Below are 26959 nucleotides of genomic sequence, written 5' to 3' on the forward strand. Positions count from 1 at the left end.
TTTTTATGTATGAAAAATTTCCCAAGAATAATAAGTGAATTGATTGCAAAGTCATGTGTTCCATCTTTCACAAAAATACCAAATAATACATTTTCTTTATTAAATACAGGTAAGTCTTCAAATTTAGGAAACAACCAATAATGAAAGTCCTCCCAAAAGGCACAGGCATAAATACAGTCAAAGAAAATATGATCTGTTGTCTCAATTTGATCAGTACAAAAAGAACAATTGTTAACCTCAAGCCCAAATCGAGAACTTAAAAATTCTCTGGAGGGATATATTCCATTGATAATTTTAAAGTGAACCTCCTTAGCTTTCGGTGCAAGTGGAAATTTAAAGTATTTCGTTCTCAAAATTTTAATTTCTGTTTTGGAAAAGTACTTAAAGATTAACTGTTTACTCAAATAAAAAGGATATAATTCTTTGACAAAAGCATCCCGAATAATAGTGTTTGGTAAAATCAGGTTAGTGAGAGAAACTCCATTTACCAAAAGCTTAGGAAGGACAGGGGTTACATCGCTTTGAGAAAGGGTTTGAGACATCTGAAATATAGATAGTGGAATAGCTTTAATCATATTATCGTATAGTTTCTTATCATATAAATTATACTTTGAACAGGAAGTTTCAAAAGACATAACACCACTATTATCGAGGATATGCATCACCGACCATATCCCTTTCTCCCACCAACTTTTATAGAAAATAGACTTGTTTCTAAATACCACATATCTACAATTCCACAGAGGGACATTATGGGGACTGAAATTATGCTTATAAATCAATTTCCAATAAAGTAAAACCTGTTGATGGAACACTGACAATTTAACAGGGAGTTTTTTAAGGTCATAATCACATCTAAGAAGTAAATTAATACCTCCTAATTTCAAAAAGACTTGGCTAGGGATATAAAACCAAAAACTATTTTCATTTTTCAAAAAGGATCTTAACCAATTGGTCTTAATGGTGGCATTGATGCATTCAATGTCGATAGCTTTAAGCCCTCCTTCTTCAACGTCTTTAACCAAATTCCCTTTTCTAATGTAGTGTGTTTTACCTTTCCAGATAAAATTAAAGATCGCTTGGTTTATAGCTTTAATTTCATTCTTAGAGAACGGAAGTGAGTAAGCAGGGTAGACAAGTCTAGAGATACATTCCATTTTTGTTAGAAATATTCGACCAATAATAGAAATATCCCTTTGAGACCATAAATTCAGAAGAGATTTACACTTCACTAAATTATCACAGATATTAAGAGTACTAAGTGAATTATAATCCTTTGTAATGTGTATACCCAAATATTTTACAGTGTTTTTAATAGGAATATTACAAAAGGATGAGTGAGGGGAATTATGAATAGGTAATAATTCACACTTTTTAAGATTTAGATTTAATCCAGATGCTTTAGAGAAAAGCTCTATAGTTTGAAGAATTTTTGGAATTTGGTTTATGTTTTTCATAAAAATGGTTGTGTCGTCAGCCAGTTGGCTAATGACTAAGGGTTTTCCTAATACTATCAATTTTTCAAAATCTAAATTTTTAATAAGAATGGATAACATTTCTGCAGCGGCAATAAAGAGCAGGGGAAAGATAGGACAACCTTGTTTGATTCCTTTGTTAACTGAAAATCTTGGTGATGTTCCCATTGGTAGTATTACTGTACTATTAGTATCTTTATAAATTAATTTGACCATATTAATAAAATTGCCACCTAAACCGAATAGTTCTAAAGTGCGAAACATAAATGTGTGTTCAATTGTGTCAAAAGCTTTAAAAAAATCTAAAAATAAAATAAAGCCATCATCTTCAATGAAATGACTATAATCCAGTAAATCAAGCACCAGACGTATATTATTATGAATAGAACGCCCTTTTAAGAAACCTGACTGTGTTTCAGAAATGATCTGTGAAATACCAGTTTTTAATCGGTTAGCATAAATGTGAGTTAAAATTTTATAGTCATTATTAAGCAATGTTATGGGTCTAAGATTATCTATTAATTTTGGATTTTTCCCAGGTTTGGGGATGAGAGTAATAATTCCTTGCATAGTTGTTGGTAAAATGTGTAATTCAGAAATTTCTTTTAACATGTGAAAAATTAGGTCTTTTATATGCTCCCAGAAATGTCTATAGAAGTTACTTGTTAATCCATCTGAACCAGGTGATTTGTCTAGTGGTAAACATTTCATGGCTTTTTCAACTTCATCCATACTGATGTCTGCATCACACACATCTTTGAAACTCTCATCTATTTTGGGGATCCAATCCTTAATATGATAAAAGAAAGCATCAGTAGCAGTATCCGAATAAGAAGAAGAGTACAATTTACTATAAAATTCAAAAATTTCTTTAGAAATCTTGTTGGGGTCCGTACATTCCTGATTATTAATGAGTAGGGCTTTAACACTCATACGCTCTTGCCTCTTTTTCTCCAATCTACAAAAATATGTTGAACTCCTTTCCCCCTCCTCTATCCACTTTGCCCTTGATCTAATAAATGCGCCTTTGGCTTTATCAACAAAAATGTTATCTAGCAAAGATTGTAAGAGAATAATTTTTTGCTTATCATCCTCACTTAAAAGGGGTTTCACACAAATACTGTTTATTTCTTTAATAATTTCCAATTCTTTTTTTCCCTATTCCTGCTTAATAACTTACCATAAAATATGGATATTTGACGAACCTTATATTTTATATACTCCCATTTCTTACTATAGGTTGTAAAGCTTGAATCTTCAATTACGTTAGAAATTGTAGCTATAACATCTTGACAAAAAGGTTCATTATTTAAAAGATTTGAGTTAAACTTCCAGTATCCTTTTGTCCGCTGGTATGTGTTTACAGGTTTAAGAACCAGTTTAACCATACAGTGGTCAGTAAGAGGTGCAGCCGAAACTATGGAACTTAACTCTAGACAAGATCTAAACTCTGATACTAACCAAAAATCTATTCTGGATTTGACTGACCTATCGGGTTTAAACCAGGTAAAGATTTGAGTAGTAGGGTTTTTTGTGCGCCATATATCTGTCAATTTAAACACACTGCAAAAGCCAAGCAGTAAGGGATTGTAATGATGACTTGAATATTTTGAAGGACATCTATCAAGCCAATTGTCCATCACCATATTAAAGTCTCCTCCAAAAATTAAGTCTTCAGTTGGATATCTTTGACATAAATCCTTTACAACATTTGTAATCTCATCAATTAAGATTTTGTTTTGGTTAAGAGTATTATATCCGTATATATTACCCAAAATAAGAAAATGATTATCTATTTCAAATACACAAATTAACCAATGACCAAATGTATCCCTAACGGTTGCTAAAATTTTCCCAGGAAAATTATTTAACAGCATAGCGACACCTGCTGACCTATTAGAACCATGAGAAAAAATTATTTTATCCCCCCACTGATTAGACCAAAATTTTTCATCAAGATCAACAGAATGAGTTTCCTGGAGAAGAAAGCATTGTGCTCTTTCATTTTTACAAAAAAGGAAGACTGATTTCCTTTTAACAAAATCTCTTAGACCCCTAGTGTTAAGTGAAACATAAGAGAACATTTGACTACAAGAAAACATATAGAAAAAAAACAAAAACAATAAGACCAATAAGATAGAATAGGAAAGTTAGCTTCCTAGAATTAAGACTATTGCAAAGCCCCTTTCAAACAATAGAGTGCAATTAATTGCTTATAACAAACATTCGTTTCTTTTAATGAACGAACTTCTCTCCACTTTTTTCCCCTCTTAAGCTTTATGTCTTTAAAGTATTAAAGTGGAATTATGTAAGAACTTAAATGTGCTTCCATTGTATTAACCGTATCATATTTAAATCACTTAAAATTTCTATTTAACCTCTTTAAACGAGATCTCTGTAAAGTAATTACAACCCTTTACACTACAAGAGTGCAACCAATTTAGAACGTTGATACGGTTAAAACATATTAACCAAAATCTTTTAAAGGTATAAATCTCAAACCTGTGAGAAGATAAAGACATGCTCTGGTACAAAGCTCTGTCTAATCCAGAGTAAACATTTTACCGTTGATATAGCCCACATGTCCTTTGTAGAACACGTTCTGTCCAGCCGCCCTGGCTTGCTCCATTTTCGGCCATGCCGCTGCACGAGCTTCTCTGTCAGCTTTAGAAAAGTCCTGTTTGAAGTGAATACCCAAGTCTTTGCAAATCCTAGAGTTTTTGGACAGCTTCCAGAAGGAATCCCGGTGGAATCGCATGGTGAACTGGATGATTGTTTGTCTGTCTCTCCCTTCTTCTTTTCTCCCTATGCGGTGAACAGAATCAACAATCGATTCCATGGATGTCTCCCATTGCGGTGCTAATTTGGACAGGATTCTCATGACAACGACTCTGATATTTTCGTCGTCTTTTTCTTTCAGGCCATGAATTTTAAGGTTCCAGCGTCTCCTGTAACGTTCCAACTCATTGACTCTTTCTTTCAGCTCCTTGTTTTCCTTTACAATACGAGGCACTTCTTTTTCCACAGCTTGTATCTTGTCTTTGCATTCTTTGATCTCAGTGGCATTCAGCTCCACTAGTTTGGTGATGCTAGCAACCATGACTGAGTTTTCTCTTAACTGGTCACCTCTGTTCCAATTCAAAGTTCGCATCAAGCCCAAGTTCACATAAAATCCCCGGATGTGTTCTTGATCCGCCCATTTTATCGAGGATGCATCAGAGGAGACTTGTGTGGACTTATGACAGTGAAGTTTCCCAGAATGCATTTCGCGTCAGGAGTTCGTTCTTCCGAGTCTGAACTTGCAAGTTCGAACTACGAAGGACACAAGTCCGAGTTCGGCGTACTTGGTTTTGAGAAACGGCTCTAAAGAAACTTCAAGCTTTACAAGGTACATAGTTTTCAGAGCTGGTGCTTTCCAGTTTTTATTGCATCTCTGCTAGGAAAGATTTTTGTGCAGCAGGAGGAGGAAGAGAGTAATTCTTGTTGTTCTGCTCCACAGATGCTGTCTTACAACAGTTTCCTACGGTCAAGGAAGCTGATGTCAGAAAATCCATCAACAGTAGAATCTGCGAGCTAAGACACCAGGTGAAAAGCCAAGGCATGGTTATATAAGTTTTTATATCAGTGAAGAACCAAGATAGATTCCTAACCAGGATAACGGACTGTTCTTTTGGCAATTTATTTCTTTGCTTTTCCACGGTTCCAAAACTTCTTGAAAGTTTGTTAATTATTGTCTGTGCATTTCGTTTAAAGATTGTCTTTATATTGTATAACGGCACTGCTGAAAGTTTGAAATGGACATTGGTAATTTGAGTTGCTTTAATTTATATTTTGTATATTTTTTGTTTAATGGCACTCTTTTAAAATGTAATTTATGTAAATGCAATGCAACACATTTATGTAATGTAATGTTAAAGGTGCTCTAAGCGAATTGAAGCGTTTTAGACCATAAAATTTTTTTTATTACATACCGGAAACATCTCCTCACTATCTGCTTGCTGCCTGTCCGCTGATCAAACTGTAAAAAAACGCGATCTCTGTAGACAGCCCAGGCTTCACAAACGGCAATATCAACAAATGGCCAAACCTAGCAGCACAAAACCAAACAAAGTATTCCAGCCAATAAACGACAAGAAGGATTTGGGGGTGGGGGTTGGGCGCGTTCATGAAAGCACGGAAGGGAGGGGGAGGGGGAGGAGTTAGCTACGCTCTGTCTGTTTGAAAACAGTTCAAACATCAACAGGAAGTGACGTTGCACATTATTCGCTTAGAGCGCCTTTAAGCCAATAACATTTCCTTTGACTGACCATATGCAAAACCTTTTGTGGTTTTAATAGGCCTATGAAGCTCTGTACCTCAAATTGGGTTTAGTATCTGTGCCTGATTAAAAGAAAATAAAGGTGGCTTTTGATAGATTACCCATCAGTCTGTGTTAATATATGTTGTGTAAATGTTTGTATATTGCAGGTTGCATATTTAAGTATTTATATATTTTATATGTTTCATGTACATATATGGGGATATATACAGTATATGTTCATACATTGTATGTGCATGTTCTCATATATGTACACATATTGTGCATACATTTACAATAAATTAATTTTTTTTTACAAAATTTACAAAAAAATACATATATTTCCATCTAATTTTACATATATTTAAAATCTATTCCACAATATATCAAACACATATCTACGTATATATTTCCGTATAGTTATACATATATTTGAAATATATTCTACCATATAGTAAACATACATGTGTCACTATATCTGTACTATTGTTAATACATGTTCCCATATATGCACATATATTTATCATATTTGCCAATCTAATTTTAGATATATTTAAAATGTATTCCACAATATATCGATAACATATCTACATATATTTCATGTATTTTCCATATAATTTTACATATATTTGAAATATATTCTACCATATAGTAAACATACATGTGACACTATATCTGTACATATATTGTTAATACATTTTCGCATATAAATCAATACAATATTGCGGATATTTATAAATATAAAATTGCATATATTTTTAAATATATAAACACATATATTATATTTAATGTACAATATATTGAAAGCGGCAATAATTTGTATATTTTGCAATATACTGCAATATATTACACATATATAGAATATATGTACCATCAATATATTCCATGTATTGCCAATATATAATATATTGGAAAATTGGAAGTAAAATAATATATTGCGATATATTACAATATATTTCAAGTAATATATTGGTAAATATATTTTCCTTTCATAAGGGTTAATAAATGGTATATTTCCAGAAAGCTTTAAACATGACATTGTACAGCCCCTATTGAAAATACCTCATCTTGACTCCTCTATACATAATCAGCTTATCTCTAAACTCCCATTAATTTCAAACAATAATTAATTAATAATAATAATAATTAATAAAGATCACAAATGACATTCTGTGTTCTATGGATTGGGACTGTTCTGCTATTGTAATACTTTTAGACTTGAGTGCCACATTGGACACTATGCATCATTATATTCTTTTGAAACGTCTTTAGTGTGTTGTTGGTGTTAAAGGCCTAACACTACAATGGTGTGCCTCATATTTAAAGGTGGGGACCTTTTCTATAAATATTGTGTCTATCCTTTACAGTGTTCCACAGGGATACAAAATCAGCCCTCTCCTGTTCTCGTATAGTCAGACCAATTACTAGAGGTCTGGGAACCTTGGCAGCTTTAAACTGCAAAGGTTCGCCCAAGAAGCCATATGACTGACACCTAAAGCAACCAATTACGTTTCGCTAAGGGGCTTGGAGATGTCACCACGATAACAGACCAGTTTGCAACCATCATTCACAAACATAAAACTTTATAATAGAACTTTCAAGGTTATTGCTAAAATGCGAATCATGTTTTTCTACATGGGAAATGAGATCACGATTCTCAATTTTCAACTACACAGGACTTTTATTTATAATACAGTGCTAGATTTAAAAGTCTCTTTTCCTGATTTTAGACTGCTTAAGTGGAGTAAATAAAAATCTGTAAGCTATTAAACATAAGCAATAGAAACATAACAGTAATAAATAAAAAAATATTTTAATAAATAGCATGTGCTTTTTGTACACTCCAACTGGCCAACCTTAAAACTGAAACCTTAAAAGTCCTTGATCAGGAACATTAAATGATCAACATTTTGAGACTTCAGGGAAGAATGCAGGCATGTTACACCCCTGTGCTAAAAACCCTTTCTGATGGGGAACTTGTAGCAGTGATACAGAGGGATCTCCTTCTTTTTGGGAGCCAATGTTGTTGCATCATCAGTCTCACCATCACCACCAGGATTTTCCGCAATGGCACTGCGTGTTTTCATGTAAAAAATTGCTGCTTTAAATCCACCAAGTAAACTTACTGTGTTTAGGTCTGCCAACTTATTACAAATCAAGCGAGTGACAGTGGAATGCTGCAAATAAGAAAGAGAGAGGAGAGAAACATATGGGTCTGATTGGTGAATGAATTGGGTTTGGTTTTACACTGTGTGAGTGTGGACCAAGTTTGACTGATATAGCATCTTGGATTATACAGTACATGCAAGTAAATTGCTGCCATTTAGGCAAAAGATCGCATTTATGTATAACTCAAGATCGTGAATATTTTTTTGATTGTGCAGCCCTATAACAACAATAGTAATATGAAAATTGAGGAGAACTTTAACGGGATGCATAAGCACAAAATACACTCATGGATTCGTGCATAACACCAATACAACACATTAACACAACTTTGTAAAGTAAACCAAGGATACAGGCGAAGACAGCCTGTCTACTCCAAATCATAATCCTTAAACTTGACAGGGAGCCTGCACCGGGACAGCTGAGAAGGGGCCTCCACCGAACAAGGAGAGGGCACAGTAGTAGCTTTCTGGTGTCCGCAGTCAACAGATCTTAGAGGGAAAGCAGGCTCAGCAATCGCCAAGGGGTTATCGGGACCGCATGGGGGAGTGACAATCTGCACACCACCCTCCTTATCACTTTCCGACATAGCAGCTTCTTTACAATGACCTATGGTAACTGAAAAAGAGTCAACGTCATAGCAGTCAGAGAAGCGAACTCTATAAGACCCAAGCCACATCTGGGAGTCCATATGGACATTGAACCATGCACCGTCGGAACCGTCGCCTGGGCTAATGTCTGGTCTAGGTGCACCCCGACCCCAAGGCGCCTTCAACTTTACGCTGTAGGGGTGGTTAGACATACGCTGCTCTTACTGCAAGGTAATCAGGTCCCGGTCACACACCGGTAACTGGTCGTGAGATAACTGGCAATGCTAAAAAGCGATAAAAGCTCTGTCTGAAGGTGTCAGAAAAGGGCATTTACTTTGAAAGTGACTGTCAGGTCTGCAAGCCTCTTTACAAAGTGGGTAGGATTTTCAAGGTTGGCCCAGAGATGCTGGTTTCTGTCTTGGGGGTTGGACATGGCTGAATGCATAGCTCTGGCATCCTCTAATGACTGTAGCTCATCCAGTTGTGAACACAGGGCTTGTGATATCTTTGGCTTAATCGATGCCAGAGTGCGCGACTGTAACTCAGTGCCATACCTCTGTTTCACAAGCTTTGGCTAATCACTGTGAATAAGATGAAGCCAAGTTAGGACAACAAAGTTTTCAATCGAGGGAGACAGCTCTTCATCCTTTGCAATGGATTCGCCACCATGGGTAATGCCAGAGTCTTTGCGTAGTAGATTATCCTCAACAAAAGCCATTTATCTTTGTTACAAATATTCTGGTCCTTCATTAGAGATTAGACTCAAGTTTTATTGCAGCAAAGTCAATTTGGGTGTGCACTGGTCGACTGGAAAGCAAAATGTAGTCTGTTTGTTTGCTATATGTGATCAAGGCATGTGGGGTTTTTAACAATAGTATTCCAAGAAATGCTGGGGGAGATCGCTAAGTACTGCTCTGTGATAAGTTCAAGCATGCTGAACTTTTGCTTGCATGTCCACAGTTGCGCGGCAGGAACATCCTCGCCCGTTGTCAGTAAAACCTCTGAATGGTGAAACTCTCATCTTCTTTCCTAGAGCACTAGAAAGGGGGCGAACACAGTGTCCAAGGATAAAGTGTAGACCAGTTCAGTTTTTAAGTGAATTTACAGTCTCAACTTTCATAAGGCACCACTGCTTCAGTGCTTTTTGTGCATTCGCCATACAGCCCGAACGACTTCCGGCCAGTGGCACTTACACCGGTCATCATATCCTCCAAAAATATCCTCATAGACCAATTCCAGAAGGCCAGAGTAGGCCCCCGCATCCCCACAGCCCTTAGTACTGGATCCCCCAGGGTTGTGTGCTGATGAGCCCCTTACCATACACCCTTTACACACCTGACTGTGCTCCCGCCTATTTCAGCAACACCATTATCAAATTTGCTAATGATACAATTGTGATCGATCAAATATCAGGTGGAGATGAGGCAAATTACTGGGAGTAGTGTGGCTATCTTAGTGGTGCATAGTAAACAAGCTGGCTCTTAACATAACCAAGACCAAGGAGCTGATCATAGCCTTCAGAAGGATAAAAACAGCTATCCAGCCCCTGTTCATTAATGGGTATTACGTGGAGAGGGTGGCACTCTTCAGGTTCCTGGGTGCTTATTTAAAGGAGGACATGACCTGGGCAAGGCAAGTTTATTTGTATAGCACATTTTATACACAGAGGTAATTCAAAGTGCTTTTCATAGAGATAAGAAAACAATCTAATAGAAAAAAACTGTAAAAACCTGGACAGCAAACCACAGAACTGATTAAGAAGTCACAGCAGACTTCACTTTCTGAGGGTTTTAGTAGGATTGTCACCACCGCTCAGAAAATCATTGGCTGCCCTCTCCCCTCCATGGAAAATCTGTACAGCTCTCTATCTGTCACTATCTGTTTGAAATGCTGCCGTCAGGCAGACGGTTCAGATCAATAAAATCACGAACAAACAGATTAAAAAACAGTTTTTACCCTAAAGCAATAAATGCACCAAACAATTCACAACGTGCAACAATGTCGTTAAACAATTCAGAATGTGCAATACTTTAAGAAACAATGTCTTTTAACCAAATGTGCAATACTGTAAAAAACAAACAAACATTATACCAAGCAATTTATAATTTGCATTACCTCACAATTCAATGTGCTACCATCTTGCTCACAATTCCACGTGCAATACTGTTGTAAAAAATTCAGTGTGAAACACTTCTCAATCATAATGTGCAATAGATAATCTTAAGCGACCAGTGAATAACTGTCAATGCGTAGTATGTTAAGTTATATTGTTATTTTTTTTTTTTTTACAAATTGTTAAATGTTTGTACCACAACTTAAGTTTGCACCCAATTTTGTTGTACTGTGTACAATGACAATAAAGATTCTATTCTATTCTATTCTATTCTATTCTATTCTATTCTATTCTATTCTATTCTATTCTATTCTATTCTATTCTATTCTATTCAATAGCAAACACTTTAAGACACCATGAATACTTTTAAACATGCAGAGTTTATTTGATCTTGATGAAGCATATTGTACATCGATGTACTGTAAATGTGAAAGTTTTTTCTTCAATCAGACAGCTTTGTGTTTTTTCTGGGTGAACCGTTAAAGATTGTGACATACATCTTATGGAAAACTCCTGTATATTTCAGTGGGTGTGGGAAAGTTACATCTTTTAGATTCTTATAGGTATTATTTCAGATAAGTTCTCAGGCACGACACAGAGGGTCCTTTTCATCCACCTCATCCGCCAGGTAATTAATGTAATTCAGGTAATCAAGAAAATCAATAAAAGTCTACTGCAGTCTAAAACTTCCTGATCAGGGAGCTGTCAATCCAAATTTAACTAGCCAATCAGAGTATTTAATCTTCTCAGTGTGAGAAACACATTGTGTGATGTGTGTGCGTGTGAACTCCCTGAAATGCATTTGCCTTACGGTGAATGTGTGAGACTTGAGAGCCCTGTGAATGTCTGATGCATGGAAAACTTTTCTGGAAACACTTTAGTGGATTTCAAAGTCGTCCACTGATTGGTTGAATTATACAGGATCTCCAGGAGTCGCAAACAGTCTGCCCAGAAACAATACAAAGCCGTCTGATCAAAGAAGAAAGTTTTATTGGTGACAATATGCTCAATATGATCAAGATTGAACAAATGCTGCATGTTTAAAAGTATTGCAGGTATTAACGTGTTTGGTTATTTGTACATGGTTGTTTTAAAATTAACCTTTCCCTTCGTTTGCGTCCTTCAATTACACACAAACGGAGAACTCGCCTTTGAAACCGATTCTTTCTAAAAACTCCGGCCAAAGTAGAGTTTTGAAAATCTTCAGTTGCACGGTTGCGTGTAAACTGAAACAAACGGATGTTTAGGCAGCCAACGTCACAGTATGCGCCAGAGCTCGCACCTACCCCAAAAGTATGACCTTGTTCAAAAGAGGAACAGGAAAGTGATTTGTTGCTGTTTTCGGGATTCTGATTGGGTTATGTGGGCTTGAGCTTCTTGTTACACCGCCACCTAGAGGTTTGGCATGCTCTTGACGGCATACACGGGTATGTGTCAATGAACACTTTTCTGAAAACTGACATCTGTGCACAAAGTTATTTTTGAAACCGGAGTGGTTGAAATGTCCGTTTATGAACATAGCCACCCATGTGTAAACGTAGTCTTAAGGACAAAATCTCTAAGCCCCTAAACATGATGCGGCACAAAACAAAACGTGATTGGTTGCTTTACGTGTCAGTCATATTGCCTCTTAAGCGGTTCTTGGCCATTCAAAGCTTCCATGGTTCCCAGACCTTCAGTAGGAAGGCTATACTGGCCATGCAACCAGGGGCGTAACTATCGGTAAGCAGGGTAAACGTTGCTTACGGGCCCGGACCAATCAAGGGCCCGCCCGACTGGAAGAATTTGATTGACAGTCGGCGGGCCCTATCACATATTCGTTGCTATCCGCTGTTCCCAGGCTTTCTCACTGGTTTTCAATAGGCAGTGAATGACGTCAAAGTTCTGCGAGAGCGATTTAAAAGCAAACTTCTCCGTATGGTTTCGCGAATCACTCTCGCGGTAGTTTGACGTAACCCGGCTATCAATTCTTGGGGCGCATGAAGTCGAACAAGCCATCGCCCAATGAAATCACTGCTTGCGATAGAGCCCAACCAATCACAGCCCAGAGTTTCTGTGCACGTTTGAAATCGGTTGGTTTGTATTTTTTGGTTTCTTAGCGCAAACAAGAAACGATAACGCTTTAAATACCCAAACACTACACCAGACACCTAAAGCAAAGCACAAAGTGCAGCAGTAAGTAAACAAATGATTTTGAACGCTATGGATCGATCCTACGTATATAATGATTGAGCTGTGTCATGTCTGAAGTTTAGAGCTGCTGTGTGCATCATGCCATCCAGAACTGAAGCCCGGAAAATGCCTCTACAAATTATAATGTGGTTATAATGTAACGCTATAGCCTATAATGTAAGCAGAGCCGGCGTCAGACCATAACTAACAGGGGGGCATTTGGCTTCCAATGGGGGGGGCACGCAATAGCAACAATAACTTGCAAAAACAAGACATTAAAACAACAAATACAGTGCAAGCACACACTCATACAACTGGTACAGACTGTCAGCTCATTTCCCGTATAAAGTGCAAAAGACCACAAACTATGCGCAAAACTATTGAACTTCCACCGCGGCGTGAGCGCAAGCTGAGCTCCGCTGCGCTCGCGCTTTGCTAGACGCAACAACAAACCGCCCTTGCGCGGCGCAAGCCATTGAAATGAATGGGTTTCATAGCGCAGCGCACACCACGTCCTAGCTTTAAAAAAGTCGCTTTACCATAATCACGTCGTAATGCTGTTAACGGTCTATAGCCACACTTCACATTTTAGCTTACGTAATTTAAAACAACGCTAACTTACCTTTAAAATAGCTGAAGACGGCGTGTAAGAACATTAAACTTCCTTAAAACAATGTCCTGTAGATTTGTAAATTCCACCTCGACCTCTAATCTCTGAGTTTGAGCCAGTCTGTGTTTGCATGAAGTCAGATGAAGCAGGCGGTGCTGGTTCGTTCTAAATGTTCTAATATCCATATTTTACACGATCCATAAAATGCAGCGAAAAACACGTTGCTAGTATCAAGTCACAAATATGCTAAAGACTAGATAGGGTGAGGCGCGGCAATACATCCAATCAGAGAAACTGGTCTATTTTAATTAAAGAAAACATATATCAACTATATTTTCCTCATTTGATTACATTACAAGTCATGAAACATTCAATGTTTAATTTATTTTAATTATTCTTGATATATATTAAATTAATAAAAAACTTTGTGCACAACAACCTGTTTGGGGGGGGCACTGCCCGCGAATGCCCCCCCTTGACGCCGGCCCTGAATGTAAGTGAGCATCTTTTACATGTATTTAGACCTAGGTGTATGTGTGTGTGTAGTCATAGCAATGTGTAACAAAATGTTATAGTGTGCTGTCACCAGCAGTGTTTTTTCATATGTTATGGTGCGCTGTCACCGATGTTGTTTTTGTTGTGGTGCGCGTAGGCTATTTCTGATTTTGTCAGTCATCTCATGTCTCTATGATCCTGTCCTGTCCCATTCATTGTAGCCTGCTTGTGGACATTGCGTCATCACGTGCTGTAGTAAAGGGTCCGCCTTGATAATCCTGCTTAGGGGCCCGGTGTTGGATCGTTACGCTACTGCATGCAAGACATGTAAACTGAAGTGTAAATGAAAACTGAAAGCATAAATGAAAACAACAGTGAATGAATAAAACTTGATTTGCTTAAACAGAGACTAAAACAGTTTAGAAAGAATTCAGTTTGTTTGAAATTTATGTTAACTTTTTGGCTTTGAGTTTATGATGTTATATATTATTTTTCTTGATTTTTATTTAATATCTTTATTCGTTTCTTAAAAGTTTGTGTTCATTTTTATTGGCACAAAAATAATTCCATATAATGCATCACATTCGCTGTTATGTATTAAAATGGCACAGGCTGTATTAAGTTTTGGTATGGACAATTTTTGATTGAGTTTTGTTATGCAGATCTGGTAACTGTTCTTGTTTGAACCTCATGTCTTTGTTTCAAGCCACTACAAATTAGCAAATAAAATATTCCAAATAGTTTGGGGTTTAAAATTTCATGGTTTATTCTTCAATATGAGCTGACTGGCTTCCTAAACCATTACTATGTTAATGTTTGCCTGCTTTCTCTCTTCCATATAAAGTAAAATGCAGTATTGAGTGGAAACACATGAATAGTGAATGTGAGACTAGCGGGTTTATCTCACAGCCATGCGTGATGTCATGCGCCACACATCACAGGAATGTGTATAAGCGGTCAGTCAGTCAAAAAGTCTGTCAGAAGCTGGAGCGTCAAACTTACGGACACATGGGTCACAAGAGACAGTACACACAAAACACTAACTAAACACAACTGTAGGAAACATCAGTAGAAAGAAAGGTTTTCCTAGCTAGGCTGAAAGGATATGATCGCGGGTGTTCAGAAGGTAAGTCGTGTGTTTACACGTTTAAAATCACGTCTGTATTAACGCAGTGAGTAATTTAACGTTATTTCTTTATGTTGAATTCACATTTGATCACTTACGAATGTTAACCAATGTTTTATTAAAGTAAAAGTGTAGTATGTATAACCCTGCTTTTTGTGATTACCATTTTTAAAACCGCATGGTTTTATTTGTATTTAAACCATGGTTAATTTTCCGGAGAAATTGTTTAGAATTTTATAAAGTAGAGAATAAGGATCAGAACTTTGGTAAAAAAACAACGTTTTTTTTAATCTTACATTGGTGCACATGGACTTCCAAACCTTCATCCGAAAAACAGTCAACTAAACCAAAACGTCTTATAAAATTAGCGTTTTTGTCTTCACACGTTAGGATAACCTTGTAAAATAATGTCATAAGGAATTGTTTAAACGCTATGGCTTTTTATCTTGTGTACACATTCTGTACATGAAAACCCTGTGTTGGGTCAAAATGTGACAAACCCAATCATTTGGTTAGATTAACCAAGAAATGCTTATATTGACCCCAAAATGGGTTAAAACAACGCATACTTTTGGGTTGAAACACCCAGCTTACATTACTTAAGTGGTGGATTGCTGCCACATATATATTTTTTTCCACTTAGTTATCTTGTTATAATGAGAAATTGTCAGTCAAAGTGTAATTCGACCCCAGATAGTATTAGACTATGGGGATCAGTGTGGGTGTGATTAAAGAAATGTATAACTCTAAGAAATATAAGAAATATATAATATGGTTGGATTTTATAACTAGCCTTATTGGACTCTTCCACTGTTTTATTAAGATGGGTATTAAATGTGTGTATAGAATGTGTACAGATGGGTATTACATTCATGTACAGAATGTAAAATAAATCATTATTTTTTAAAGGAAACCAGGTGGTCTTATCAGAGCTTAAAATGAACTTGAGAATGCACCTGCAGCAGTTAATGTAAGGTTAACCATAATACTGAATGTTACAAACATTAAACCTGAGTTGAGAAAATTGATTACAATTGTATGCTGTGATCAATGCTGTATTTTTTATTTAATTTATATTTATCTGTGCAGTATTTTTCTGATGAAATTCTTGTCTTTCAAGAAAAAAAATTGTCCATGTCATTTCAAGCCTTATTATGTTCAATTCATATATAAAAAGCTGCAGAAGCAGTTAATACATTTCCCAGCCAGACAACATACTCCGATGCGGATCAGCACTGCAATACAACAGAGCTACTCGATCTGCCCGGAGTATATTGCTATCTGTGATCAAATTACACTTTGACTGACAACAAATCCAGCCATTTCAAATACATGCCAAAATGGTCAAGTTCATCCATAAAGAAACATGAAACAGCTTGAGAAAATATGTAATTTAAATTGTGATTTAATATATATTTCGTTAATATGGGGAAATATGTTGTTTTAATGACATATTTTTTTTCATAAAAACGAGATAATATGTTGTTTTAACAACATAATATCTCATTATAATAACATAGCTGAGTGAAAAAAATTATATGTATGTGGCAACAATCTGCCACCGAGCATTACAACCCAACAGGGTTAATACCTTTTTGACCGAACACAGAGTGTACCCATGTAGCAATTTTAATAATTTAATGGTTATGATATGTGTATATTTCTTTTATTTTTAATCCTTTTTCCCCATCACAATTTTATAATTTTTGTTCCACAGGTGAGACCACTGCTTGTTCACTTTAAAATACAAAAAAATTTAAATAGTGAATCTTAAGCCTCATTGAAAAAGTGGATCAAAATTGGCTAATTAAACAATACACTTTAAAAGATGGTGTTATGACACAGATTCACAGAGTGCAATATTCTTGGAAGATTCATATTTTTGATTTTTCTGTATGTGTTATCTGCCGATACTGTTTTTTGCAGATTCTTCAGATTTTCCTTCTAAGAAAAGATTTCAAAGGAAAGTGCTCTTAAACTCAGGCTCACTGACATTATGTTAAATGTGACCAGTCACGGAAAGTAGGGACACAAGTCGGATCTGGGGCATTTTGAGTTATTCATATATTCTGAAAGTGCAGTTTCTAAGCTTTCTAACGATGTGTAACACATGGAAATCTGATAAGATTTGGAGAAGTTGTGGCCATTTGAATGTAACAAATTCAAGAAAGAGAATGCTGAGAAATTTGAGAAATAAAAAAGTTAACACTTTCCCTTTTCCCTGGCTGGAGAGACAATAGGGCTCATTTACATCTCATTTAGCTAAGCCATACCCCCTGTAAAGTCGTTTTGAGATACAGATGTTCTAGCATCATATGTAGTATTTTATTACAGAAGTCTGAATGAACAACATGCAAAAATAAACAGGACTTTTACCTTTGTGGGGATAACAAGTCGAATCCAGTCTGTTTCAGATGTGAGAATCATCCAATGATTTTTGTCCACAAATGCGTATAATCCATGAAATATAGATATATAAGTCCCTTGTTTACATCAGATTTCGCATGAACTTCTGGTAATACAATATAATATACAATCTGAGGACTATTTACATCGTAACATGTAAGGGTATATCAGATTACACTCCGGTATTTACGTTCCGTTAAACACATGAACCCGCCTTCAAATTTTGTATTTAAAATAGGGAGGTAGTATAATCCAAAAACAGCACAGTCGAAAACGTGATGTCCTTTAGAGATGTTACCAATCGCTCGCTCGTTCCTTCATCAGCCAATGACTTCATGGAAAATATTGATAGACAAAAAATTTAGCCAATTATATAAAGAGTTCAACGATCTCTATGTAACTTATATGTGTTTGACTTCATGCTGTGCTGCAAGAACTGACACAGAGATGACGTCAAAGTACAGCGAGAGTGAGTCGAAATTAAACTACTCCGTAAGATTTCTTGAAGAGCTCTCGCGGTACTTTGACGTCATCCAACTGCGGCGCCCCATAAAGTCAGTGATGCGGCTGACGTATGATGCGGCTGACTGTTATTTGTTCCGCCCCAGCTTCTTTTATTTTTCTTTTGTTTTGTGCGCCTGAGCTTCATTTACAGTCTGGGGAGACGCAAGCTATAAGTTTGAAAAAAAACAAAAAAACTAAGCAAACATGTCTGAGGAACAGGGCAGCCGTGTCACTACAGTCCCGTGACTTCACGCTCGAGCCGGAAGAGAAGACAATGCTGAATAAAGTCGTAATTCTTGCTATTTTTGGACCAAACTGTATTTTCGATGCTTCAACACAATCTTATTGACCCATTGATGTCACATGGACTACTTTGATGATGTTTTTATTACCTTTCTGGACATGGAAACCATACATAGAATTTCAATGGAGGAGACAGAAAGCTCTCGGACTAAATCTAAAGTTAAAACATCCTAAACTGTGTTCCGAAGATGAACGGAGGTCTTCCGAGTTTAGAACGACATAAGGATAAGTCATTAATGACATTATTTTCAGTTTTGGGCAAAATATCCTTATTCAGTAGTCACGCTGTTCAAGTTTATCCAGTATGTAAATATACACACAGACAATGACGCCCCCCGCTGCAAGCTAGAATCTCCGGAAAAACAAGCCTATTTCAACCGCAAAATGTACGCTTTTAAATATACATAAACTGCTATCTCAAACATGGAGAGGCTTCTTCGTGATCTCAACTAACAGATTCTGCAATAAAACGAAAATCACAAATTTTGAAAAAAAAAAACTTCGAAACTTGTGCTGCCGACTTGTGTCCCTGGTTTCCGTGACGGGTCACAAATGTCCAAATATCAGTTGGACAGCAGTGGTTAGAAGTAGGGATGTTAACCGATGACCGTTTGACCGATGGTTGACCGTATCAACGTTAACCGGTCAAAGTTGTTGGTTGTCGGTTAAAAAAAGGGATCTGTAAATTAGGCTATTATAGACAGTGGACTAAACCCTACTACAGTTAGTCATCTCTTTCTTTCCAAGATCATTTTGTGTGAAGTGAACAAATCCCTCATACTCAGTTTTTCATAACTGGTCTGTTTGTACTTTATAAACCAATAAAAAAACATTTGGCATGAGGTCACTGCGTTTGGTTTCGGATGCTCACAAGGTTTGCGAAAAGTAAATGCTACAGGCTATTTTTTGATAAATTCCTTTATTCGAATAGTAAATAAAATACAGCAATAAAATAATTAAAATTAAAGTCTCTCCTGGTTGTGTTTCAAATTATTAACATTTATGTCTTTTAGGCTAACAGTAAAGTGCAGAGTAAGTTTTGTTTCTGTAAATCCTCAGCCATGATTTTTACCACTTTATTAAGTTTTGCTTTGTAGAAAGCATTTCTTTAAAGTGAATTTCGTTTTGTATAAATTGTATCTTAATTTTAATAAATGTTTCATCAACCAAATGCATGTATTTAATAAATAAAAAGCAAATATAGCAGAGTATATAATTACCGGTCCGTGCATGAAGGCGCCGGCACGGCGCGTTCACTTGCATTGAATTGTTAATTAGAACACACCTCATCATAAATAAATAAAACTCAGCGTAGGCCTATATGCCTCATACAAGCATTAAATATCTTTGCTGCATTTGTTCTAGAACAAACACAGTGCGAGACCTGCTTTGGCCGGTGCGTCTTTTACACATTCTGAAGGTGCCCGTTTAATCCATTGGTTTTATCGTGTTGCAGTCTATTAGGCAACATTCCGCATAAGATGGGTTTAGATTTGGAAATACATTACATCTATATTTCAGTGGTAACAGAAAAGGTGATGATGATCATCCTATGTCTTTATTATTACTACCCCAAACTAAAGCGCAGTCTCTTCTGAGCTGTCATTTTCTTAAATGAGCCGCGGCAATTTTCAAATGAGCTTCACAAACGCCTTTATTTTCAAGTTCAACGCGATCACCTAGTACCTAAACTATTTCGAAACTAAGCACGGCGCCGCGTTTGCGGGACTTATGTTTCGCGCTGTAGGGGATTTAAAAAGTGTTGTGAGGTCTGTGTGTGTGTGTGAGCCGGAGGCAGAGCGCAGAGAGATGCAAGTTGCGAAATTGCAGGCGCGGCTCGAAATGGTAGGTATGTGACAAAAAATATAAATACTAGAAAATTCATATATAATTATAACCATATGATAGATAATAAAAAGAACTTTAACATGGTTTTTAAATTATTAAAATCGGATAATTATTAAGAAAGTTATGGAATTTTTTATCTCGAAAATTAGGGGGCATTTTTGTACCCAATTAAAACGATAAAACTATGAAAAACTGTGACCTCTTCCGCTTGACCAAACACTTTAAAATATCATAACTTCCTCATTTCTTGGTCTATTTGCATAATTCAAACACCACATTGTAGGTAATTAAAAGCCCAAGATTAAGATTTTTAAAAGATATATAAAAATGTTATTATTTTTGATTAACCACTAATTAATGAAACCCAGAGCATCAATCCACGCATATCTTTCCATATGAAATCAAAGCCCTCTCAAATAAAATTGCTGTATTTTTATATATTAAAGAAACATTTCATTGTTTCTTTAATATTTCTTAATTGACTAATAATGCTGGCGAGCAATTTAAATGGTCAGATATTATTAATACATTAATTGATGATTATGTTATTTATCATTCATAAATCAATAAATGCATGCATGTTGCATGCATGTATTTATTTATATGTTTGACAAAATTATGCCAATAATGTAATCTAGAGATTCTAATCCTTCGTTCTGTATGATTATTTTGAAAAATACTGCACGGATTGATGAAAACGGAGAAGTTTTGGAAGCCAATATGAATGGGCGATTCTGCTTTTGACAACAACGTCACTTGCGGATCTTAAAAAAAGCACATGCGAATGTTACAATCAATCCCAAACTTCACCTAATTCAAGTTTAATGTATATTCTATCAAAAGTATTTGGTTTGAAAGAAAAAATACTGGCCTTCATAGAGGATTTCAATGCCAAAGAGAGAAATTTTGCTTCGCTTATAACTTTCTTCTTACGACAGCTGTCTTGGAAATTCGAACGTGAGAATCAACGTGAGGAAGTAATTTATGTCACTAGTATATGGGCTTTAGAGGTATTCACAAAGCAAAGATATGACAGATTTCCTAAGTCACCAACGTGTCTGGCGCTGAATACCTGCTGGGAACATGCCTAGAAATGGCTGTTATTTTAAATAGCATAGCATATTTTAAACTAATAGGCCTATCGGTTAACCGGTTTCAACCGGCTAATGAGGCTCGGTGGCCGGTCAAGAAAATTTTTCGTTTTCGCCATCCCTAGTTAGAAGCATAGTTTCTAGTTAGTATCATATGTAGACTTTGATCATGGTTTTGAACAAAATAAGCAAGCAACATTTCATGTCTTTTAGTTTGTAAACAGAATTAACGGGGTCCCTGCACAGAATCTTTGCACAGGGCCCTAGATCCTAGATCCTTGAATCCAGCCATATTAATCATCCATACACATCAGGAGTAGGGCTGTGCAAAAAATCGACTGCGATTATCATGCGCGTGTCATCAGTAAAGCCGGTTCGGTGATTAGTATTAAATCGCCATCAGCTGCTTTCAGATGGAGTGGCATTTATTAAACAGACCCGTAGTTCACCGAGAAGCTAGGCAAAATCGGGTTCATAATCTAGGAAAATCGATTCCGATTTTCTATGCGATTTTGCCTAGCTTCTCTGTGAACTACGGGTCTGTGTAATAAATGCTGCTCCATCTGAAAGCAGCTGATGGCGATTTACTTCTAATCACGGAACCGGCTTTACTGATGACACGCGCATGATAATCGCAGTCGATTTTTTGCACAGCCCTAATCAGGATTGTTCAAGAATTAGCGAGATCACAATTAGCAAGATGGGAACATCTTGGATTTTTCATTTGATCTCGGATGTTATAAGTGACATACGAAGAACGGTCCCCAAGTCTTGTTTTTAAGGCAATGGTTGTAATACGTATTCCTGGGTGCGTTATTTAGGAAGTTGAGTTGTTTCCAAACTTCCACAAGCCGCTACTCCATCCCCATCCTCCATCTGTCTACCTGACATACAACAGCATGTTTTGTGGTCGCTGTTTCAAAAGGTCTTTCATTGGCCTCCATCTCTCATTGGCCATTGTGAAAGTACTATCATCCGGATTTAAAATCCTAAATATCAAACATAGTGCAGTGCCTTGGTCCTGTAGGTAGGAATGCTCCAATCAGGATTTTTGCAGCCAATACCGATTACTGATTTGTTATCTTCGTGATTGGCCGATTCCGATTTTTTTTCAAAGCTGATTTGTAAGCTCTTTGATCACTGTAACGGTTAACATTTTTTTCTAGATAAAGTAATACCACAGATGTTGCCTTTGTTATATTACTTGAAGTAATTAAGTATATTATTGTGTTAATAGAGAATCAAATAAATTAGCACAACAAATATTTCTTCTGCAAAGAGATATTTCATTAAAAGTAATGAAAATTAAACACTTCACAGTCTTTACTGAATGAATTAAATATACGCATATGTATGAAGTAAAACAGTTCCTTAGTCGAGAGTAGAGAGTGATTTTATTGAGAGATGAATTGGGTTACTGATGACAGGCTGCTGTATGTGTGTGTGTGCCCGTCGGGAGTCGCAGACAAGAGCAGCTGTGAGAAAAAAGAAAGTTTAAACATTCAAAACTTTAAAACGCATGCAAATAATAAACTTTTGGCATGAGGATGCAATTGTCCGTGATAGATATGTGTTTTATACACTGTTTGATGGGGATGTGAAGACGCGACACGCTGTTGACCGAAGCGCGTCCTCATAGTAAATACACATATCTCTGTGAAGGCAAAGAGAGAAATCCAAATCTCCACGTCGCACATGAGCAACAGGTTATAACATATTTTTTTTTTGCTCGCCCTACATAAAAATTTTTCTCTAATTGCAGTCACATTCAGGATCCCTATGATGACAAAAGTAAACAGAAAGATTGGTTCACGAGATCGGCAAATTTAGCAAGTACCTATCGAGTCATAATACCATTATCGGCCGATACCGATCGGTGGCCAATCAATCGGAACAACCCTACCTGTAGCCTACTGTTCTGCACATTTTGTAAGTCTGTCTTTCCTAAAACACATGGGCTGCCTCAATCAGCTCCGTAGCACATTAATCAGTATATTGTGTTTGCATGTTCAGTCACTTGTAAGGACCCTAGCTCACTAAATATTGGGACTAGGGCTGTTCCGAATACCATTTTTTGAGCTTCGAAGCTCTAGTAGAAATCAAATAAGGCAGGAATCTGTGTGTGTGTGTGTGTGTGTGTGTGTGTGCGTGTACCTGGTAATTATCACGTTGTGGGGACCAATTGTCCCCACAAAGATAGGAATACCAGTGTTTTTGTGACCTTGTGGGGACATTTTGATGTCCCCATGAGGAAACAAGCTTATAAATCAAACAAGATGATGTTTATTGAAAATCTAAGGTACAAGAAAGTTTTTTGTGATGGTTGGGGTTAGGGAATGGGGCAGGTAAGGAGAATAGAATAAACAGTTTGTATGGTATAAAATGCATTAGGTCTATGGAATGTCCCCACAAAACATGGAAACCAGAATGCGTGTGTGTGTGTGTGTATCTACAGTTTTATTATGAGGCGGATGTGTTTAGAAAAACATGTGACACGTTTAGAATTAATAAACTTTTAATTAACCACAGAACAGCGCAAGCCGGAAGCGGCGTGCCTCACACGTCCTTCGAGAACAGCATTAGTGAAACAAAACACAAGAGCAATACTTTTAATAAGGTAGCCTAACATTTTTCTAACAAACAAACACTCCCGTATCAGAAATTAGCAGCACAGTAATTACTGACAACGTAAAGGGTAGGCCATTTAAAGGGACACAAGGCAGCATTTTTATGTTAATAAATCATCTTCGTAAGTCGGTATATGGTTAAATGACTCATTACATGACGAATGAAGACTCTCTCGCCCGCCCCTACCGTCTGTAGGAAGAATACCCCACTTGCAAGTTCGCTGTATCCGACCCGGTGTCCTTCAGTCTCGTATAGTCTTAGATATAGAACGCATTTACTCCCAGACACTAGGGGGAGCTAGTAGAGAAATAATACTCAGACTTGCCTTGTGTGCCTTTAAATAAAACAACGAAAATAAATTAACGAAGTTCAACAAACTGTAATAAAACAGTAGCATACTTTCAAAATCAAGTTTATTTACTAACACTTTCACCATCCAATATGTTTTTTCATCAGTAGAACAATAAAGAAGATATTTTGCAGAGACCCCAGTGCTCCGTCATGCAAGTCAACCACTTTGAGAGTTAAAGCATATCCAATACAAAAGTAATCCCACATAACTCCGTGTGACATATTGACGTCTTGTGAAGCAAATCATTCAGCTTTTGCAAGAAACTGAACGTTATTTACAACACAATTAGTGTGAATGCCAAAGCAGGACGCCTTTACATTCAAGGCGATCTTCTACTGGTGCCGTTTGGTGGCTGTTGGCTATGGATGTTGGTCTCTCTGCGTCACCTATAGAGTGGGAGCATGAACCGCACTTCCTGCTTGGCAAAAGCCCTGCATTAACGCTGTAAAAAATATATTCAATTCAATTTTATTTATATAGCGCTTTTCACAATTGTTAATTGTTGCAAAGCAGCTTTACATGAGTAGATGTAGGGGAGAACACAGAAAATCAATAGATAATATAAGAAGTAGAACATAGCGGCTAAGGATAAACCGTACAAGCGAGCGTATTAATAATCTAACGTATACAGTAAAGTGCTAAGTTAAGACAAAGTTGGCTGACTCTCCCTGGGACAAAAACCCCCTAGGAGAAAACCCAGTGGGACAAAATCCTTGAAGGACAAAAACCGTCGGGAGAAATATATATATATATATATATATATATATATTATATATATAGGACAGCCAGTAGATCAGTGGTGTGATGACTTTCACAGCAGGAACTGGGTCTCTGTTTGTCTCATTGTCCTCAGGGTCGAGGACAAAACAGGGAGATAAAAACATAATTCTATTAGTGTAGGGGCCGTTCGCATGTAACGCAAGTGTCATACAGTATTGTGGTTTTAAAACTCTCGGTTCCAGACAGGCTACCTATTGCGGCAATAGTATATTACTAAGGGTGTCACGATTCTCCAAATCCTCGATTCAATTACATTTTCGATTCTAAGGTCACGGTTCGATTCAATTCTCGATTTTTACTTTTTTTTGAAAGACAAGAAATGACAATTAAAATGCCATTCATATTTATTATTATTATTATTATAGTAACACATTAACATACACATTTGCTTTTCCTCGCATGGGGGTTTTTGGGCTTCACTTACCCGAGAGAACTTGTGGAGAGAATTCCTTCTTGCACGCACATGGACTTGAAGGAATCCGCGCGTCTTGGACTGGCATCTGAAATAAAACCAGCGGGTCATAAGCAGCTGCGCCTCTCTCTGTCTCACGTGCACACGCTCTCGCATCTGTCCGAAGTCTAAACATAAACTAAAGTAGTAATCCTTACGTATTTGTTCAGTTTTATGCATTTAATGCGAGCTGAGGCAAACTATCCCTTATGTTTCAAATATAATCCGCTGCATCTTGGCGCCTCATTCTCATGCACATGCAGAGAGCTGCGCTCTGTCTAAAGGCAGATCAGTAGGTAGTTATCCGGTTTATGATATGCATTTCAAGGATTTGTAGCAATACATCCCTCGTGTTTAAAATATAAATATCTGAGAGCTTTTTCCCCACTTGGCAGGTCAACCGGACGTGACATGGGGGCGTGGCAGCATCGACAATCCCATTTTTTAATTCGAAGTTCGAGGCTGTGACTTAATTTCGATCGATTTCGATTTAAAATCGAAATCGTGACACCCTTATATATAACCTATATGAGGTATGTGCTTTGTTTTAGACAAAATAACTATTGAGGGAAAAGTACAATTACTGGACATTTTATGTTAAAGAAGAATGTCTTAAGTTTAGATTTAAATTGATCAACTGTGTCTGATACTTGAACATTATTTGTTCAATCATTCCAGAGCTTGGGGGGTAAGTAGGAAAAGGATCTACCACCTTTAGACACTTTTGATATTCTAGGGATAATCAAGTGACCAGAATTTTGTGATCGCAGTTTACGTGGTGGATTGTATTCTGATAGTAATTCTTTAATATTCGAGGGCGCTAGGCCATTTAAGGCTTTGTAGGTGATTAGTAATATTTTAAATTGTATGCGATATTTAACTGGTAGCCAGTGTAAAGATGCCAGAATTGGACTAATGTGGTCATACTTTTTAGATCGAGTAAGCACTCTTGCGGCGGCGTTTTGAACAGATATAACGAGAATAGGATAGGGCCTAAAACTGATCCCTGTGGTACGCCGTATTTAACGGGGGAGTGATATGACTCTTCCTCATTTACATAAACAAAGTGATATCGATTGGTTAGATATGATCTAAACCAGGCTAACACCTGACCACTGATGCCGACATAGTTTTCTAGTCTATTGAGTAAGATTCTGTGATCTATTGTGTCAAAGGCTGCACTAAGGTCTAGTAATATAAGGATTGAGATTTCACCACGATCGGATGTTAAAAGGAGGTCATTTGTAACTCTAAGCAGCTCTGTCTCGGTGCTATGGTGGGGCCTGAATCCTGAGTGGAACTTTTCATATGTATTATTATTCGCTATGAATGTGCGTAGCTGGCTTGCCACTACTTTTTCTAATATTTTAGAAAGAAAAGGTAGATTTGAGATTGGTCTAAAGTTATTAAGATCTCCCTGGCCAAGGTTTGGTTTTTTAATGAGCGGTCTAATAACTGCTAGTTTGAAAGCTGTTGGAACGTATCCTAATTCTAGAGATGAGTTTAAGATATTTAGTACTGTGTCTGACACTACATGAAATACCTCTTTAAG

At 36.9% G+C, this 26959-nt stretch overlaps 1 protein-coding gene across 2 annotated transcripts in view; it reads left to right on the plus strand.

Moving 5' to 3' along the window:
* The first annotated feature begins 4844 nt into the window (after nt 1–4844).
* Nucleotides 4845–26959, plus strand: part of lmcd1 (LIM and cysteine-rich domains 1) — a 158394-nt gene continuing 136279 nt past the window's right edge. The window contains exons 1-2 of one of the 2 annotated variants that reach the window (XM_065259357.1): nt 4845–4863; nt 4975–5060. Coding sequence is in view for 1 of the 2 variants with exons in the window: in XM_065259355.1 (XP_065115427.1) it covers nt 15024–15044 (21 nt within the window). In the remaining variant the exon portion in view is untranslated. Of the gene's footprint in view, nt 4864–4974; nt 5061–14861; nt 15045–26959 lie in introns of those variants that run through there. The other variant, XM_065259355.1, reaches the window with a different exon arrangement.

Source organism: Paramisgurnus dabryanus, chromosome 24 (genome assembly GCF_030506205.2).
Source record: "Paramisgurnus dabryanus chromosome 24, PD_genome_1.1, whole genome shotgun sequence".
Taxonomy (NCBI): domain Eukaryota; kingdom Metazoa; phylum Chordata; class Actinopteri; order Cypriniformes; family Cobitidae; genus Paramisgurnus; species Paramisgurnus dabryanus.